This window comes from Megachile rotundata, chromosome 1 (genome assembly GCF_050947335.1).
Source record: "Megachile rotundata isolate GNS110a chromosome 1, iyMegRotu1, whole genome shotgun sequence".
Taxonomy (NCBI): Eukaryota; Metazoa; Arthropoda; class Insecta; order Hymenoptera; family Megachilidae; genus Megachile; species Megachile rotundata.
In genome coordinates, this window is record NC_134983.1 from 4560105 (window position 1) to 4580047 (window position 19943).

Genomic DNA, 19943 nt, shown 5'->3' on the forward strand with positions numbered 1-19943 from the left:
AGCATACAGAACTTCTATAAAACTTCGTAATTCCGCAGTAGGCTCTCCGATATCCTTGAAAATCATACGGATGGGCGTCCTACCTTTAGATCCGCCTGGTTTCAATTTTGTCCACTGTGTCCCGTCAGTTGCAATTTCGATCTCACCCGCTACATTGTGAGATGTACTGGGAAAGCTCGTCCTCTCGTCCTCAGAGTCAGAGCTAGAATAAATACGCATTATTTTCTTGCTGTGACAGACTATAAATAAATTGTCCTCTTCATTATCTGAAGATAATTCTGTCCCTCCACTTTCAACACATTATGTAGCTTCACTTTTGGGTTCGCTTTCGTCTAATTCACATTCATTTTCATCGGAGGTATCCTTGGAACAATCCTCATTGATTCGAGGATTTTATCCAATATCTTATTATATCTCCTGGATTTATGCATGATTGCTAGAAAAGAGGGATCGGTCAACATAAAAAAATACTGTGCCCTAATTCTATTACTCTATTGTAAATACCTACAATAAGCGGAGACTCTCTACAAGAACCGAAACTTTTGGACACTGACTTTCTGAAACGTATGTACACTGTGAATGCAGAATTCATACTGAAGACCTTCTCTTGCTCTGGAGCTCTTTTCGGAGATAGGAAAAAACAGTTGGGTAGCAGACCAACATAAACACTCAGATCATACGATCCGCTTTTATTTACATTATCGAGGCGCGATGAACATAACGAATTGGAAACGAAGCACATAAAAACATTGCTTTCGCTCTTCTATTTCCTACTGGATGAATACTGTGGCGAACGAAGCAAAAATATAAGGATTATTTTCGAGATAAGCGTACCCGTCAATTTGACGGGTCCCGTAGAGATAGGTATACCACATATGAATCTCAAAAAGTAGAAGGCTTAGGAAAAAAAAACAGCGTGTATAAATTCTTTGGAAGAAATGATTAATTTACGATGCAAAACGGTTGAAATCGATTAAACGGTTTTCGAGATATTTAATTGCAAAGTTTGAATTCCGTCAAATTGACGGGTCCCGTAAACCTAGTGTAACGACTCTGGAACCTAGATTCAGATAGTTACTAGCGCTAGTAAGGTAAAGAGCGGCTTTTACCAACTGAACGACTCATTTTGGAAAATAACTAAATATAAAGATTGTGGGATTCGTGTGGTGTGCGGTTAAGGAGTGAAATCCACAGGTCAATATCTTTCAACAATAAGGTTTATTCAATAAAATAAGGAAGATGATGAATTTAACAAATAACAAGTAACAAATAACAACAAAATATGAAAAGTATACTGGTTTGATCAAAAGAAACTAAATAAACTTTGATATAATATTGATAATAAAAATAATAGAATTTGGCAAATTAAACAATACGTAATAGATAATTGTGAATCTAACTAAATGACTCTCGCTAGTTAATTCTTTATATTATATCGTACCTAAGTCTGATTTCGGAGGAAGCTAACTTCGCTTTTATATAATTAACTGAATTCGGTTTTCTATAAGATTTGATTTTCGGTTTCGAACGCTATCGCAATTACAAAGTTTATCTTGATTAATACGTTTGTAATATATATAATGAATTATTCTTTTATGAAATTAATAACATTAGCGCGTTATAGTCTACCGCAGCGAGGAACACGACCTAAGTGTGATTCTCTAAACGTACCTAAATACGCTTTCGCAAAGTTAGACAGATTAATGATTTTATCTGATATCTAACGCGGTATAGTCGACTACGGAAATTACGCTGATGACAGAACCATATTCTTTTACTAATTCAAAATTCCAAGATTTGTTTGATTCTAATGAACTTTACTCGGAACAGTTACTCTTTCTTAATTTGTCTCGACAACTAATTGTCCATGACCCTTTTCGTCAAAACGAACACTGACAGCCAAAACCAGATCGCTTAATTGGGGAGCCTGTTGTTCACTGGCTACTAGAACGACCCAACGATACAGGAAAAGGGTGAACAGTATAAGTTCAACAGGGTAGCAAATCAATTGATTCTAATATAAAATCGTAATTGCTGAACTGCCACTCAAAAGACACGGGCTTCAGAGACCAAGTTGCTCAAATGGGGAGCCTGCTATTCGCTGGCTACTAAACTACCCAGAGCGAACTCCGAGAATCTGACGGCGCGTTAGCAATCCGACGTAAAATCAAATTTGAGTAGCTGAGAGCTATCGTTTCGATATCTTAGCCTTTCTTGGCGCTAAGTATAGCACTCTCCTAAAGGAGTTTCAGATACGAGACCGTTTGAATGGGGAGCCTGTTGTTCACTGGCTACTAGAACGACCCACGACCAAGTATCCAAATGGCGTATACCCGCTTTACCAGTCAAGTATTAAGAATCGTTGCGGCTCTTGACAGCGAAAACTGTTCCGGTTATACTTATCTGTAGACTTCTAGCTCGATCGACTTCGAAAACTGTTCTGCGATTTAGGCGAGTTTCGCTCGGCCTTTTATACTCGCCAGTCTGGCAATTTCTCGGAAAACCCCCATAACGTCGAAATATATAATTATCGTATAAATTCGCAATTAGGCATTAATTATGAAAACGAACGATTTAATTACATTATCAATATCGCATTCTACTTGATGGTTTATGTTGTTGATATAAAAGTAGTATTTTAGTAGTGTTTTAATGAAATTGCATTTTCTGTCTTCCTCTATGTACTACGCACGACTTCTATACGGATCGGAGCTAAATGTGTAAGCATACGGTGTTTCTAGAACATTCCATTGAACAATATTATAATTTACAATATTTACTGCAATAAACTAACATCTGACTTTATTTCCGGATAACATAATATTAGTACGCCTGATATGCATTAACTGATTTGTTCAACTAATAGTTTTTAATAACTAATAACATCGAAATTGTAAAATATATTCTTATCCTTCTCTAGGATTATGCGAGAATACTAGGAAATTCGGAGCGAGAATTATACATTTATTCGAATGACTATAAAATAATACATTAATCTTGTTTTTAATTGTTCTAACTTAACTTGATTGTCTTTGTGAATTACATTATCCTTTCAAAATATAAAATAATTATTGAAAATGAAAATAAAATAAATATATATATATATCTGTTACCGACCGTTGAACTGAATACATAAGGTAATTGGTATATAATGTACTGTCGGTAATAGTCTAATATTGTCGGTAACTAAACTATTTCTATCAGCGGGTAATGAAATTGAACATAGGACTGCCATATAAAAAAAAAACTCTTCCCGGGATGTTACACTAGTGTTAAAGACTGGACTCTATCGACCTCGCTTCGTCCGAACATTTCGCGTGTATTCTTAATCCAAATAAATAAAACGTGTCAGAAGAACGTGGTTGAACGTACCTGAATTCCGCATCCTGGTATTGGAACGTGAATTTTGTATCCCTGAACGTGCTCGACACTATTTCGGCGATTTCTAAGCTGGAACGTTTAAAGAAAATCTGAAATATCCTATTTCTGTTTCATCCAGAACAGACAGGTTGCCGTTTCGCGAGCGGTTTTTAGCACACGTAGCAATTGCATCATGAAAGGTCGATCTCGAGATGACGACTCGAAGCTGCGAAATCTTTTAACGTCTACACGAAAGCATGGTTTCTATCGATCGACTAGAACCACTCAAAGCTTCATTCAGTCTATCGAATGCCCAAATGGAAGCTTGTATTCCTCGATAAAGCCCTCTCTGCTATGTTCTCCAGCGGTACCAACGTTCGAGAGATGATAACTAGGTGAATAGTGCTCTTTTTTCTTCTCTCGATATTGTACGTAAACTCGGACGCAACGTACGCTTTCCTTGGATACGGATATATGAGAATTCGATATCTTTCGATTTTCGAATTATCTAGTTTTCAGATACCCTAAACGATAAATTTAAAAATTTACAATTCGTTTACTCAAACTTCGAAATCCTCACATTCCTTACTTACAATTGTTTAATTTGTTTAAAATTGTTGGATTACTATACTTCTGCTAATATTGTGAATCTTTGCTATTTTAAAATATTTTATTTTTCAAGTTTGTGAATTTTTAAAATTCCAAAAATCCGGAACTTTTTAATAAATACAGTTCCATGCTCCTAAATTACAAACCACCTTAAATTAATAAATTTCTAAATTCCCGAATTTCAAAATATCCAAATCCTTATGTTTCTAAATTCCTGTATTCATAAATTCATGTATCTTCAAAAACCTAGACCATAAAATTCCTAGATTCTTGAATCAAATCACCTCCAAGCGTAACTCCCAACCTAAATTCCGTTGCCTCCAAATTACTGCATTCCCGCAAATAATCTTTATACCAAATACTAATTTTATATTAATTCAAACGATTAATAAGTATAAAAAACATTAATTGAAAGGAACTATTTAACACAAAACACGATCCAACATATAAACGCTCATAATTTTCTTTCCAATTCAATTTTTAAGACCCTCCCAGTTTTCGAATCGAAGAAAAGTATCTAAAAGCGTTTCCTTTAAATCAATCGGACGTTCGAGAACCCAGGGGATCAACATGTCCATGTCTTTTTTGCGACTTGATGCGGTTTTCCCACAGGTCTGAAGAAGCGACTCAAATGTACAACCGTTTAAATCGTTTGACCAGTATTACTGCTCCTCTGGTGCCACCAGAGAATTTTAAAACACACGAATTCGATAAAAACCGGGAACGGATACCCGTTGGATGCGATTCGGTTAGTTAAACCGTTTATTTTGTAAGTGGTCTAAGTCCATTTATGTTTAATTTGAGATATTTAAGAGATTGCGTATCGATGAAATTGAAAATATACAGGGTGAGACAATAACTAGTGGCACTTTAAATATCTTCGAATCTATAAGGCTCAGAAAAAAATTAATGTCACCAAAATTGCACGGTACGAAGGGGTTTATCACATAGTGATGATAGTTTTTGTCCAAGTGAAGTTGCTTTGGAGTTACGAAGGTCATCATCGTTTTTTTTTTAATGCAACGGTATGTGTTTTTACTTACATTCTGATAGAGTGAAACTAACAACAAAGAACTGACACTTACGCCACTTTAAAAATAAACAACGCAGTTAAAATAAAGTGTGGGGAATATCGACACAAGATTTTGGAGTCGATTCTTTTATAACAAATCGTTTGATTCTTTCTTGGTTAAAACGTCAATTTTAACGCCAAGACGAGTAACATTACAAACGAGGAAGAAGTAGAAATGCACCGTTGCGAAGAGGTTAGAATTTACGCCGCCGTTCTTAAGAAGAATTGAGGCAACGCCTCGAAAATTCATTATCCGTCGCTATTTGTGTAGCTTTCGACGTAAATTGAAGTAAATGAAGCGTGCTCTCGCGATGAAAGTCGCGCCTCGCGCGGCCGTTTAGTAATTTAATTCGTTTTGATCGTGATTGGTTGTTAATGAGTTTCACTGTAGCAACAACGAAGCATCGTTGCTTCGTAGAATCGTTTTCGAACGTCGTTATAAGAATTCGCGTTATTAACATGTTGCCTGTTGCAAAGTGTCGCTGGTGAATGAGTAATAGCATGAAATAAAAGTGTATATCAAATTTTTATGGAAGTGGTGCTACTAGAGATCAGCAATAAACATTATTTTCCGTTATTATCATCGAGAGTACACTTTGGTTTATTCAGTACTAATTTAGCGGTTCTACGTACGATAGATATTAATATTGTTAATAAAATGTTAATTAAGTACGAGAGTTAATGATGTTATTTATTAAACTAAAATAACGCTATTTAAAGTAACTCTCGGTCAGGAGGATTAATGAGATTTATTATGCTGCAGGTGACATGAAAGGGATGTTTTTGTTTGACAGGATATAAATCAAACCAGAATACTATTCAGTTTGTACTTAATTAGGATGATTAATTATTTGGATATAATATTGTAAAACCTTTCTATGTATTAATGTGTTCGTTGATTAATACTATTGCAGATACTGAGGCTACTACTGAAGTATCTATAATAGCGCTGCTAATTAACATTATCGTGAAAGTATTTGGCTACAATTGTAAATAATATTACTGTATCTTTCTTTGCATTCTTATTTAAGTTAATTAATATTGTTAGGGATACCAGTATTATAGCATTAATACTAATAGTATTAATCCTGACAGGAAAGACAAGTATTTGAGTATTTACAAGTTCGATAATATTATTATTGTCTTCTTTATGCCATTTCTTCCTTAACACAATCTAACTTTTTCACACTAACATTATCATTTACATTACTAAAATTTAAATTCATCTTTTCCATGTTACTTTTACAATATATAAAGTTCTTTATTGTTTAATTTCATTTAAAACATACTTATCTGTATCATGATTCGACATTCACCATTTTACGATTAATATTACTTGCACCAGAGAAATGCTCATAAACCTAAATTTGCATCGAATGAGTCTTTAAAAAGTCATTCAACTTTGCTGTTTAATGTGTATTTTTATCTTTCATATTTTCCGAGATAGCACCGAGGTTGTTGATCTGTAGAGGTCGATCACACCCCGTTAACTTGGGTATTCGAATCAAAATAGGAAAAGAGCCATGCTTGTCAGCATCATAAATATCACGTATGGTATAAAAGAGGGAATTGAAAAATAAAATATCGGTACCTTTAACAAGCTTGAAAATATAGTTGAAAAAGTGAAAGAGAAACCATTTAGATTGATATTGAAATTACGCTAGTACTTTGAAATAATAAACTAAATTTTAAAAATGAAAAATAAATTCTTAATATTTTCAAGAACTTACATCAATATGTGTTATAATACTATTATAAGTATTTATTTTAGTATTTACTGAATACATCTAATTTTTCAGTTTAATTATTCGTATCACGTGTCTTCAGTTATTAATAAAATGTTAAGAACATTTTAAACGTCATTTGTTTCGTGACAGTTTAAAAAAAAACACTCCTAAACAAGTAGTAATAACAATATACACATACGAGGTCTGTCCCAAAAGTATCCGACCTTCCTTCATATTTCCCTGCTGGTGTTATTCTGCGTTATCAGGCTAGTGGCATCCTTCGAAGTAGTCCCCATTTGATTGTAGAATACTCTGCCAACGACCTTTCCATTTATGAAAACAGTCCTGGAACTCGTTTTTCAGAAGAGCCTTTAGAGCGTTCGTCATATTAGTTTCGACCGTTTCTTTATCGTCGAATCGGTGTCCTTTCAGTGGCATTTTCAATCTTGGAAACAACCAAAAATCGCAGAAAGCTACATCAGGAATGTACGGAGGCTGACGGAGCTGTATGACTTTGTGCTTCGTCAAATATTGCTGCACAAGATTCGATGCATGCGCTGGCGCGTTATCGTGATGAAGAAGCCAATCACCGCTTGACCATAACTGTGGCCAAAACTAGTTTTCGATATCCCAAGATCACATTCTACTTCTCACACAGTCAATCGACGATCTTCGTTGATCGCAAGTCGCACACGTTCGATATTACTAGGTATTTATCGTGGAAGGCCACCCAGAGCGTGGGTTACTATCAACAGATGTGCAGCCATCTTTGAACCGCTTATACCACTCTTTGATTTGTGTGTTGCTCATACACTCGTCTCCAAATGCTTTCTTCATCATATCGATGGTTTCCGCACAACTCTTTTCGAGTTTTAAGGAAAATTTGATGCAAATTCGTTGCTCCGATCCTTCCCTCATTTTTCACAACAACAGAATACGACGAACGTAAAAAACGCTTCGTAAACAAATACACGTTGCACATGAACTAAGGCATCCCGACGAAAACTGCGATATAGTTGGAGTTCGTAAAGCTTTGCAGTTGATAGTCATACCCGGCAAATGACGCTAAAATTGTCAGGAGCGAAGAAATTAAAGAAGGTCGGATACTTTTGGGACAGACCTCGTATATTCAATAGTAATAAAATAGTAACTATGAAAAATATAGTCCGTCCTAAAGACATATTTAAAGAAAAATTATACGATATTGTTTTGCAATATTTTGAGACAAACGCAAAATTTGAATTGTAAAAGATGTGAAATATTTTCGTCAATTTTATTCGTCATAAACTTTACAACACATTTATGAAATTGCAAAAATTCCATAGGATATTGCTTTATCTACCTTACTTGTAACGTAATGCATTCGAGGATTAAATTCGTAGCTTCAATAAGCAGAGTAGTCAACGCATTAATCATTTTAATCATTGAATAATTCACCATGTTAGGTATGCTTGTTTCCGCTGCAATTTTCCGCCATAAAATATGCAAAATACATGATTAATATGCGCCATATTGATTTACCAGATTATTGTCTCCGTAAAACTCATTATGCCATGTATAATGATCATCGACGTGGTCGACGATTTGCACCAATCGCTTTATAAACATTATTGATATATCAGTGAAGCCTGATTACTATAATTAGAAATCTACCTCAAAATAAATTGTTATGATTATTCATGAGTAGATACAGAAATTTTAACGAATATTAAACGTATTTGCTGTCACGGTGTTAAATATCCAATTGAAAAGCAAAATGAGCAAATTGGCAAATATTTCTAATATTAAACTAGAAATATTAAATTGTACTTTAAAAAATAAAATTTAAAATTTGAATATCTGGATTCTTAATAAACTAGTATTATAATGTGTCTTACAAGATTTACTGTGATAATCAACTGTCTACAATACTTGTTATAATTCTACCAATAGTATATTATTTTGTACATTATATGCGCGACAGAATACCATGAAGGATTAAGGCTGTTGGATCATTCTAGCTGAATAGAAATTGGCGAACAGTGAGGATTCATTGATTTCCCTTGAACGTCCAACTTTCCGCGGTTTGTCGTCTCAAGATTTACTTGAAGATGTCAGAAAACTTTGGTAGAATTAATGTTCGACCGAGTTCAGATAACTGGGTCCCATGCGATAAACGACACGTAACTTCCGATCGAGAGAAAAGGGAGCGAAAGTGTTGTAGAAGTTCGTATCTGGGTTCGAGATTCGCCAGAATAGTTTTGGGAACTGGTCGGATGATCGAGCAGAATTTAATTAGCTCGAATCGCTTGAAATATGTGAGCTGAATTTATGTCTAACATAGGTACACTGATGTACCGTTTATCACACGTGTTATCAGGAAAGTTGGACTTTCTTGATAAGCGTCATGTACAGTTGTCTAGAATTCAGGTTTCCCTAAGTTCAGAGGTAGGGTAGGGGTGTCTAAGTTGGAGTCTCCTGAGTCTCTCCCTAGATTCTCTCTAGCTTCTTTCAATGCCGAAGGCAAGTGGTACCTCTCGCGATCCTCGTCCTGAACTAATGGAAGTCTATATTGCTCGCGAATAACATGATTTAAATAACAATACATCGATAACGTTACACAGTAAATTATAACCGATAGCACAAAATTAAATATGAATGTTAGCACAGAATATGCAATATAATAATGATCATTAAATTACATGCATAAAGTATAAATTGCATATTACCGGTACCAAATATATATAATACGTACATATGTGAATGTTATGAATTCTTTCACAGTATAGAATATGTATTTTAACAGAATTCGCAATTGGTATGTCTAACAATTTAACTTTCAATTGAATCAGACATTACATTGTAATATTTACTTATAGCAACATTACTTATAAATGGTATAGTATAAAGTTGAATGGCGTTCACTGCAAATGGCTTTAAGTGAAAGAATTGACATTAAACGATTGTTTTCCACCACTATCGTATTAAATTCGAATAAGAGAGTATCATAGACAAAATCGAGCATAGCTTCTATCACGAAAGCGGTGACCCAGTTTTCGTCTAGGCCAGAAAATCAGGAATTAATTCAGCCTGTGATTATCGAACTACGCGATTGTCTGTTGGAGCCGAGCGATTGCCGAGAGCGACATTCTCCAGCTTCAGTGATTTCCGGAGAGATGTGCTACGGGGACTATTTCTCTCATTGCACCTACTTCCTGTCACCGCGTATTGACCTGGAAATCCATAAACTCTACCGACAATATCGAAGCTGATCGTACAACTGAAAGAGAGTCGAGAGGAGGAGCAAGATAGAAAGATTAACTTTTTGAATGGCATAGATACACATAGAGGGTGCCCCAGTTTGTTATCGCAAAAGTTTGCCAATATGTTCTGTACGCAGAAATAAGAGGAAGATGTTATATTACCAGAGGATTTTAATCACTGTATTAGAAAGTAATAAGAAAAGTATAAAATGACTTTGTACTAGTTTGTCTTTCGATACCACATACTGTGTGTCGCAGTTTTGTACGTAAAACTTTATCAATGTGTTCTACGTATAAAAATGATAAAATGTTATATGAACATAGGCGTTTAAATATAAAGGATAATTTTTTCTCTTCTACTGCATAATAATTTTTTATTTTCATTTGTTTTTTTTTTAAATCACTTTTAATGATCAATTCAGGAACTTATGTTCATATAAACATTTTTTGTATTTTTACGTATAACGTATTGTACTTATATGAACAAAATTGGAACACCCTGCACGTGATATCTAGCAACGAAGCAGTCCATTGCCGTTTCGTATTATTGTTATTACTTTTTCAACAAAATGAAATTTATGTTCATATGATATTCTTTTTTTCATGGAATATATTAGTGAAGTATATGACAACAAATTTGTTTACGGCGTAAAACATGACAACCTCAACAAATTAGTCGGTAATTCAATAAATAATAAATATTATACATTAGTAAATGTAATTATTCACATCAGAATATATTTATCTTTATTTACTACATATACACTGCGGGTGCATAGCTATAGCACCATCTACTATTTTAGTTGTTCTATAATTCAGAGTTAAAATGCAAAAACTCAATTGCAAGAGATGAAATGGTATGGGTCGCAATAAATTTTATATTAAGTCTCATTGAAGCTGCCCTTCTATTAGATACGATATAATCGAAAATGTGATTTTGGCTTATTGCATAACTATAGCACCAATGTCATTAAATTAACTTCTTTCCATCCAGTTCAACTACAAACTCACTGAAGCTAAATAATTACATCCTTATTAAAGTACAAATTAAAATTTGACAATACTCTTTGTTGAACAATGCCACGTGATAGATATTTAACCAAAGAGGAGAAGGGTAAAATTTTGGCGTTTAAGGAGGATAAAATTAGTGTGCGAGAAATTGCCCATAGGTTAGGGCGCTTACATGAAGTCATTTTGATTTTCTTAAATAATTCCGTTAATTATGGCAATAATAAAAAGGATGGTTCAAAGAAAAAATTGAGTCCCCGTACCAAACGAGCAATTGTAAAAGCAGCCAGTAATAGCCAAAACGGCTGTAACCAAATTAAGAAGGAACTCAACTTAAATATTTCACGGTGGACAGTACGTCGAGTTTCGAAAAGTAATTCTAACATGGTGAGGCAGAAATAAAAATTTGCACCAAAACTTCTACCACGGCATAATGTTGCGAGGCTTGAGTACGCTCGAGCGAACATGCATCGCGACTGGAAAAGCGTAAGTTAACCTTAGGTGTCAAAATCTTTTTACACCAATTTACTTAAACTTCTATCACTGATAATAAGGTTATATTTTCGCATGAAAAAAAGGTTAATCTTGACGGTCAGGACGGTTATAATTCATATTGGCGAGATCTCCGAAAAGAACCACAATACTTTTTAAAAAGAAATTTTGACGGACGAAGTCAAATTGGGGTGCCCTTTGCATTGATGGCATGTTGTAATTGGCTTTTCCGTCGAAAAAAATGGGTAGTGAGGAGTACACTATAATTGTATCAGACACTTTGCTACCTTTTATAAACGCACATAATGCAACTAATTGAACTTTCCAACAGGACAACCATGCTGTACACACCAGTCGGAAGACAGTATCATGGTTGGAAAGAAAAAAATTAATATTATTAAATGGCCAGCATGTACACCAGACAAAAACCCGATGGAAAATATTTGGGCCAATATTGTCCGAAAGGTTTATGTCGAAAATCGACAGTATGAAAATATTTTAGAACCAAAAAATGCAATACTAAAAGCATGTGATGAAATTAGCCACCGAATTTTTCAGAAACTCATCGAAAGCATGCCAGATAGAATTTTCTAACTTATAACAAAACAAGGAGGCCCTACAAGTTATTAAAATCATATTTGTGTATATATTTGACATTTATTCACATGGTGCTTTAGTTATGCAACGATGAAAAATTTTCATGTTATATTTTCTTATATAACAATTTCATTGTTCGCTATACCCTTCAATTTCGTATGGATGATTTTTATGTATTGTTATTTCAAAGTCAGAATCTACTAAAAATATAGGTGATGCTATAATTCTGCACCGCAGTGTATTTGTTAATATAATTCAGCGTTCCATTTATTAATACCTATATTGGTAATATTATTATTTATATTTTAATAATTTTTTAAATACACTATTAAATATATTTAATATCTATATACTTCAACGAGGTATCTATGAGAAATTGATAATCGAGTCACACCCGTACTTTAGACATTCTTGGTACTCAAAAATTCGCTAGCAAAATTTTTATCATAGGATATCAGAAGATTCTATTAAGCTAAGAAGGTTTTTAGTATTGGATATACTTTCTTGTTTTCATAGAGAAAAGTGGAAGAACACTCCAAGAAATGGTAAATACAATTCGGAGAAAACTGACACCGTCGCAAAAATACTACTTTCGAATTGTTGTTAGAGTTTAAGACTGGGTAGCTTGTTGTGTCAATGTGTTTCTTGTACAACGATGCGCAGATTAAAATCTTGTTTTTCTCGGATATGTTTTTGCGGATTACGTTTCCAGTCTGACTACCGTTCTTTGTTTCTCGCCGGTGATACACGGCGTTTCAAATGTCAGTCCAATGTTTTCGTAAACCGTTTCTTCATGTTCTCTTATCCGGTACATCCTTGTAAATTTAAGCTGCCTTCAGAGAATTTTCGAAGCGTGGCTTTAGGCAAATTGCATCGAAGAGAATTAGAGTTGTTAAGATGTATGTTATGGAAAATGGTGTGGAATATATATGCAAGTGTTTGACCTCACATGATCCTGTAATCTCTCAAATTGATATAGGAATTTAAGTAAATAAAAAACTGAAATTCATACTTTACATAATTTCACGTTTTATCGTGTTACATGCTTTATTTAATACTATTTGTACCAAGAGGTGTCAAAAGACACCTTTCAAGTTTTAACTTAAAATTATTCTCTACGTCAGATCAATGCACAATTAATTTTTTGACTTTTCATACAATAGTTGTTAAATTAATTCCGCGATATCATTTTCTTCCAGCACATCCTAGATGTAAAAATGTGCATATGATATACTTACATATATCTACTATGGGGTGCCTACCATGTTGCATTTTAGTGTACACCGCTATATTTATATTTTGTAGATTGATGAATTAAGCTAGAATTTACAACTCGATTAAATAATCTGTAATAAAAACACATTAATGTATCAATTAATATATTCCTCAAATTATCTGTATTTAACTGATAATTTAAAATTCCAACAGTTTTGGCAATTATTTGCAAAAAGGGTGTCAAAAGACACCTTTTGGTCGAAATAGGTGGACACAGAATTTTGTGATAGAAATACTGTTTTTTAAAATTATGAAACATGTATTAATTTTATTCCATTCAGATTGGATGATACTAGTAATACTTAAATTTGGTTATAATACAGATATAACAATATTAAATTATAAAATTTTATAATAATATAAAATTTGATATTATAACCATATAATACTAGCAGAAAGTATGAAAACTGTAATGTAATTATAAGTAATATTTAATTCATTTTTATGAAAATTCTTTTTTCATCGTATCTAACTACTTTACGTTGACGTGCAGTCAAATTATTAAAATTTCGGTAATTACCCCAGAGTTTTTAATTAAATATTGATCGAAGCTTAATCATAAATTACTGTCACTAATTTATGTGCTTAAATTTTAATACCTTCACAATAAAGCTGAATGTCCCTTTTTTGTCGGAAAAGGGGATTTATTATTGAATATGATACGCTATTTTGTGAAGCATTAAACGAACAAGAGAAAAAGAAAATAAAAGTTGAAGTACCTTAGTTGATTAACTGTAATTCGGTCACAATGGCTTTAATTCTTTCAGTCAGTAAAAGACTATACAGACTGTTGCAGGGCAGTGATTTGTAGAAGCTGATTACCCGAAAGTAATTAAACTTAAAGGGGATCGGAAAATTTATTTTCAACATTTTTCGAAGTACTCGTTTATTGGAAGTGAATGTTGAAATGAAATAAATCATCTTTTCGAATAGATAATCTATTTACTAAATGAAATTTTGCCAAATTTTGTAATTGCTGTTCAGTTATTTAAATAATTATACGTTTTAGAACTTAACGATCAATGATGTAAATTGTTAATTTTTTAAAAATTACTGTGCGATTTATTTCCTCAAATGAAAGTTATTTGATTTATATATAAACAAGTGAACTATAGCTTTGGACAAATAATAATCATCAGAAACGAACCCTTTTTAAGTACTCAACGTTCAGGTTTATGTCAAAGACCTTTCTCACAAATGAACAATTTAACATAAATTGTGAATTGATGTTTAATGGTCAATCATTGATTTACAATATTAATAGTTTTAATATAATTATTCTAATATAACTATTACATAACCAACAAAATTATTACTGTTATAAACTGAAATATAGACAACATACTTTTGCGTTTTTTTATCTTATTGTTTTCAATAATTTGTGTTATGAAATTTTACAGCATTCACTGATTAAACGATATAAATCGTAAAAGGAAATTTAGCTTTCTACTATACGAAACTGAACGAATTAAAATATTAATGAAGAAAGCTCTGTCCCCTATTATTATTACATTTGTTTAAAGTGGTCGTTTAATTCTTCAGTTGTAAGCTAAAACGAACTGCAAAGAATAAAACTTGTTAGCTGCGAGCTACCGAATAATTGGTAACAATAAGACATTTCCATTCAAAAGAACCGTTGAATACTTAAGGGTACGAAACAAAATGGCTAATTCTTTTCACCGGCTTATAATGAATCAGATAAATCTGTCGCAGATTAAACGCCAAGAGACCACAGACACAGAGATTAAGAACAAAGAGCCATGTATTTTCTTACCAACAATTTTATCACTCCGTTATCCAGGAACTTGTTTACGAAGTCATTATTTCAAGACTCGTAACCGTGACTGTTCTCTTGTACAGATCACTCTGGTGAAACAAGAAAAGCAGAATTACGAGGCCGGAACGTTTTATGAACAGATTTTAATCCCGTCGCCGTATTTTATGAAGTGGAGCGAGAATCTACTTCCGTTTTGATCTTTAAATCGCGATTTTATTTTCTCGAATAGTATATACGAACTGCCTTCTGCGGTTTTTAATCTTTATTGCAATCTTTAATGCCTTTTAATAACTACTTGCCGAGTAGTTAATGTTACTTCGTTTTATCTACGTCGTGCGACGGTGTTGCAAGGTGATAATTTTTAATGATTAAATGGACTGGAAAATTTGTTGAGGATCTTTTAATGAAATTTTAGGTAGATGCGTCGGTTTTGTGCTGATATTTGTTCCTCAGTGATTTTCAGATTCAAGGAAATCTGTATTGTTATATTAGGTTCGGTGTATTGTACTTTGTACATTTTATAATTAATTTATGTCTGAGAAAATGTTAAAAATTTTACATTGTACTATTTCATGCAGCAGGACAATGCAAGGAACTTAATAGCTGCAAATGTTTAATAATATATTTGCAAAAGTGTTGTGTTCAGAAAATCAATACAAAATATTTAAAAGACAGTAATACAAATGTTAACGAATGTAACATTGGCTATGTATTGAAAATAATCGAAGATCGAAAATAAAAAGATCGAAAAGAAAATTGAAAACTTTCAACCGATAACTACCCTTACGACAAGACGAACATAACAGAAATTTATAAACAAAATTAAAGCAAATATTGCATATTTATTCGTCGATTATTTATCGATTATAATATTGTTACTGGCACTCCATAAATTATAAATTGCGCTGAATAAAATACGGTTCGAGTTTTAAATATTATCATTATAAATATGCGAGAATTAATGTCGATAACACCGAATAATTCATATTAAACATTTAAATAACCGTTGAATAACACGCATCGATGAATAATTTCGAAATCCAGGATTTTCGAAATACTCCTAAATAAATTTGGCACAGTAAAGAATGTAAAATAAATGTCATTACTGTAAAATGTATCAGTGTTATATTTATATATCGGTTTAAACAATTTTCATTCATTAATGCAATCATAAATTTGAAAATAACGATAAATTTACAAGAACCACGGAAATACATGCATTCTCGAATACGTTTAAATCTTTTTCGTTGCTTTCATAAACAACGGACTTTGCTCGTATAATAACGGCAAAACGCAACCGAGAGCAGAAAATTGAACGTCACATTTTTAGTTTAAGTAAATTGTTGCAAGAAATTAAAATGTGTTACATCTAGATAATTATGTTATTTAAAATATTTAGAGAAGGTTTAAGATAAGGTACTATGTAAATACTTAACGCTGTCGATATCAAAAGCTTTGCACAATTACTACTATTTAATTAATATTAACTAGGACCTTAATTTTCCTTGCACATTTTGATTTTGATAGAAAATTGCTTAAGATGTCAACTACTCTGCACTTTCCCCGAAAATGGAGTAAGAGCGTAACTTGAAGTTAAATACTTTGAAACTTTATTTCATGTGCAATGGGGCAAGAGCAGAATTATTAACAAATCAGCTATAAAATGCATTATGCAAATAATCTTTATTGCATTATGCAAGTACTCTATACTGAAAACAAGTATTCTTAGCTGAAATATAAAAGGGGATATAGTGAAACAAAACATGGAAACAAACATACTAAATGGAGAAATTTCGCTCATATTCTAATAAAAATAATTTTAAGAAAAAAAATACGCCGACTTCGAAATGCACTAAAAAGTATAAAATAATTTCTATTTGCTAATGAAGTAATTTCTATTTCATTCAATCATACAATTACGTAACGGAAATGAATGAAACCTATTTACTCGTTAGGTAGTATATTAAATGCATTTCAACCTTTTCGGAGGCGGCGCAAAATTAAAAGATTTTCTTGAACATGTCAACCTTTGGACAGCCGAACGTAGGCAAAGCTTGTATAGCTATTTTTTTTTCTATACATATAACTCGACAGCACGGCTTCCATGGCTTCCACATGCGAACGAAGTCGATTCAATTTCATTTATATCAGAAACGTTACGAAATGAAGATGCAGTCGTTACATTTACGTATATTACGAGATATATCTATAATGGTTCGTATTCTTTCTCAGGATTTATTAATTTCCAATACGCCATACCACAATCAACTGGTTATTGGCAGCAACGTTTACTGAGGTATTTTTAATTATGCGCCGCCTCCGAAAAGGTTGAAATGTATTTAATATACTACCTAACGAGTAAATAGGTTTCATTCATATCTGTTACGTAATTGTATGATTGAATGAAATAGAAATTACTTCATTAGCAAATAGAAATTATTTTATACTTTTTAGTGCATTTCGAAGTCGGCGTATTTTTCTTCTCAAAATTATTTTATTTCACGCTTTTTATCGGCCGACAAGACGCGTTTGTAGAAACAGTAGAAAATCAGCGACTGCATGTTGACTCATACACCACCAGAAGCACGGAGGCATACGTAGAATTCAATACATTAGTAAAAATAGTTTTCGCTAATAACTCGAAAACTAAAGCTTCCCCTTAATTGCGGATAAGGAAAAAGTTGTTCAGAATCGTGCCCCTGATAACATATTAAAAGGACATTAAAATCGTCCAAAGTTGATTTCAAAAATTTTCAACAATTTTTCGCTAATATCTCGAAAACTAAAGCTTTCCGTGAAATTTGTATATGAACAAAATTGTTCAGAATCATGTCCGTGATAAGATATTAAAGGCGCACTAAAATCGAGAAAAGTTTATTTCAAAAGTTGCCGGTATTTTTGCAATGACAATACTTTGCAATTAAAAAATGAAAAATTTTTTGATAATGGTACCAATGGGGAGTCAGAACCTACCAGATGCAAAAGGTTTCGTTCCGATCGGTCCATCCAGCTAAGCGTAATCGGCGGGCACACATAGAAAAAAAAAAATATACTGATCGAATTGAGTAACCTCCTCCTTTTTCGAAGTCGGTTAAAAAATAGTCTGTATACGCACTTGCCCCGTTTACAAACTTACCCCACTTCGCCTTATATCGAGCAATTTATGGACATTTTATAGGTATCTGCTAAGGAACTGACACGTGACACATTCTAAATTTGATGAAATTGTGCACAATTATTCATTAAATCTTTTTAAGAATATAGCTATAATTCATTAATGCCCATTCCATGCAGTAAGAAAAAAATCAACTGTGTTATCCGAACCGATCCATTTACGTAATTGTTTAGAAACCGTAAACAACGGAAGGTATTAAACAATGTTCGGAATAGAAGTACCATTTCTTTAAAGTTTCAAATCAATATGCAAGGTTTTAGTTAAAAATAATTTGTTGACTCTGAATTACTAGACCCATATAAACCAAAAATTAGAACATCTCAAAGTCTCTGCAAAAACTTATCAAGGTTTTATAAAAAACAGTAGTGTTGGTTAAAAAACAAGTTATACACACGTTCCTTCCCCATCTAAATTTTATTTTCGCTAAACTGATCATTCGAATTTGACCTTCGTGACATAACTTCAATTCTTAAGTTTAACCTGTAATTCATTTCTTAAGATTAACCCACAAAATGTTAAAAATAATCGAACATCAAGCTACATTAATAAGAAAGCGATGTCAATAGAAGAAAACTGAATCGATAGATAACGTTAGTTTACTGTGGTGAATGCAGACGACGGATACGATTCTAAAGTATAGATGCTTTGAAAACGCTCGTATCGGTCTTCAACAGAGGCGACAGAAAAATCGATCGAGGAGCAAGTGGCTTGAAGCCAGTTTCCGGAGACAACTACCGGTGAACATTCGTTTTCCTGTAACTGCCTATACGTTATCGAGTAATCCTGGAAACAAGTTGTTAAAGTAGAGAACGACACTCCCATCGACTGGCCCGTGAGTTAAGGTACTTACTTGTAACTTGATGACATTCTATGACCCTTGCATTACATACATTTCTTCCCCTACTTGGCTGTCTCGTACGTCGTTTCAACTAGTTTCAAACCAGTTGTTCTTGAGATTTCTTTTGTCTCGTGGAAGTGTTACAAGAACTCTACGGTGCGAACTGACTACTTTTAATAGTAGAGGTTCGCAAGAATGATTTTTTAGCTGTTTTTTTAAAATCAATTTTACAAAATTAATGTTCGAGAAATGTTTCGTTAATTTTGTAACGGTGGATTCGTTTTTGGAAACGAATAATAATAGGAATGTAATAATAGGATTTATATAATAATAGGAATGAATTTTAAAATAATACAATTCAATATGAGGTTAAATGAGTAGTTAATTCGTACGTTTTAATTATAATTATTTTAACAGAGTGGATATTTCAGATTCTACTCCGTGCTGGCTTTGTTCTGGTTTGAACATGTTATACTTTTTTATATAAATATTGTACTTTCATTTTAATATTTTTAAATATATTATGATATACTTTACTTCTATATTTGAATCAAGTAAGTCATGGTCTTGTAATTCAGCGAGGGTGATTTATAATTTGTAGTAAAAATAGATGTAGTAAAAGCGGATGTTTGTGGTCAGATACTATAACACAAATTATTAAAAAGATACTTCATTTTTTAATTTCACCTTTTAATCTGTTTATGTATGTCGTCGTCTCAACATTAAGAGCTCTCAAAAATTTCTTTCGTTTCCCTTTTCAATAAATAATTT

General features: G+C 32.9%; 1 protein-coding gene across 8 annotated transcripts in view; it reads left to right on the plus strand.

Annotated features, from left to right (window-relative positions):
• The window catches only part of LOC100879277 (neural-cadherin), a 511227-nt gene that overhangs the window by 264259 nt on the left and 227025 nt on the right, over nt 1-19943 (plus strand). Inside the window, exon 1 of one of the 8 annotated variants that reach the window (XM_076538459.1) lies at nt 10600-10689. The exons of the other annotated variants lie outside the window; for them this stretch is intronic. Within the exon in view, the coding sequence (XP_076394574.1) occupies nt 10614-10689 (76 nt within the window). The 5' untranslated portion in view covers nt 10600-10613. Of the gene's footprint in view, nt 1-10599; nt 10690-19943 lie in introns of those variants that run through there. 8 annotated transcript variants of the gene reach the window in all.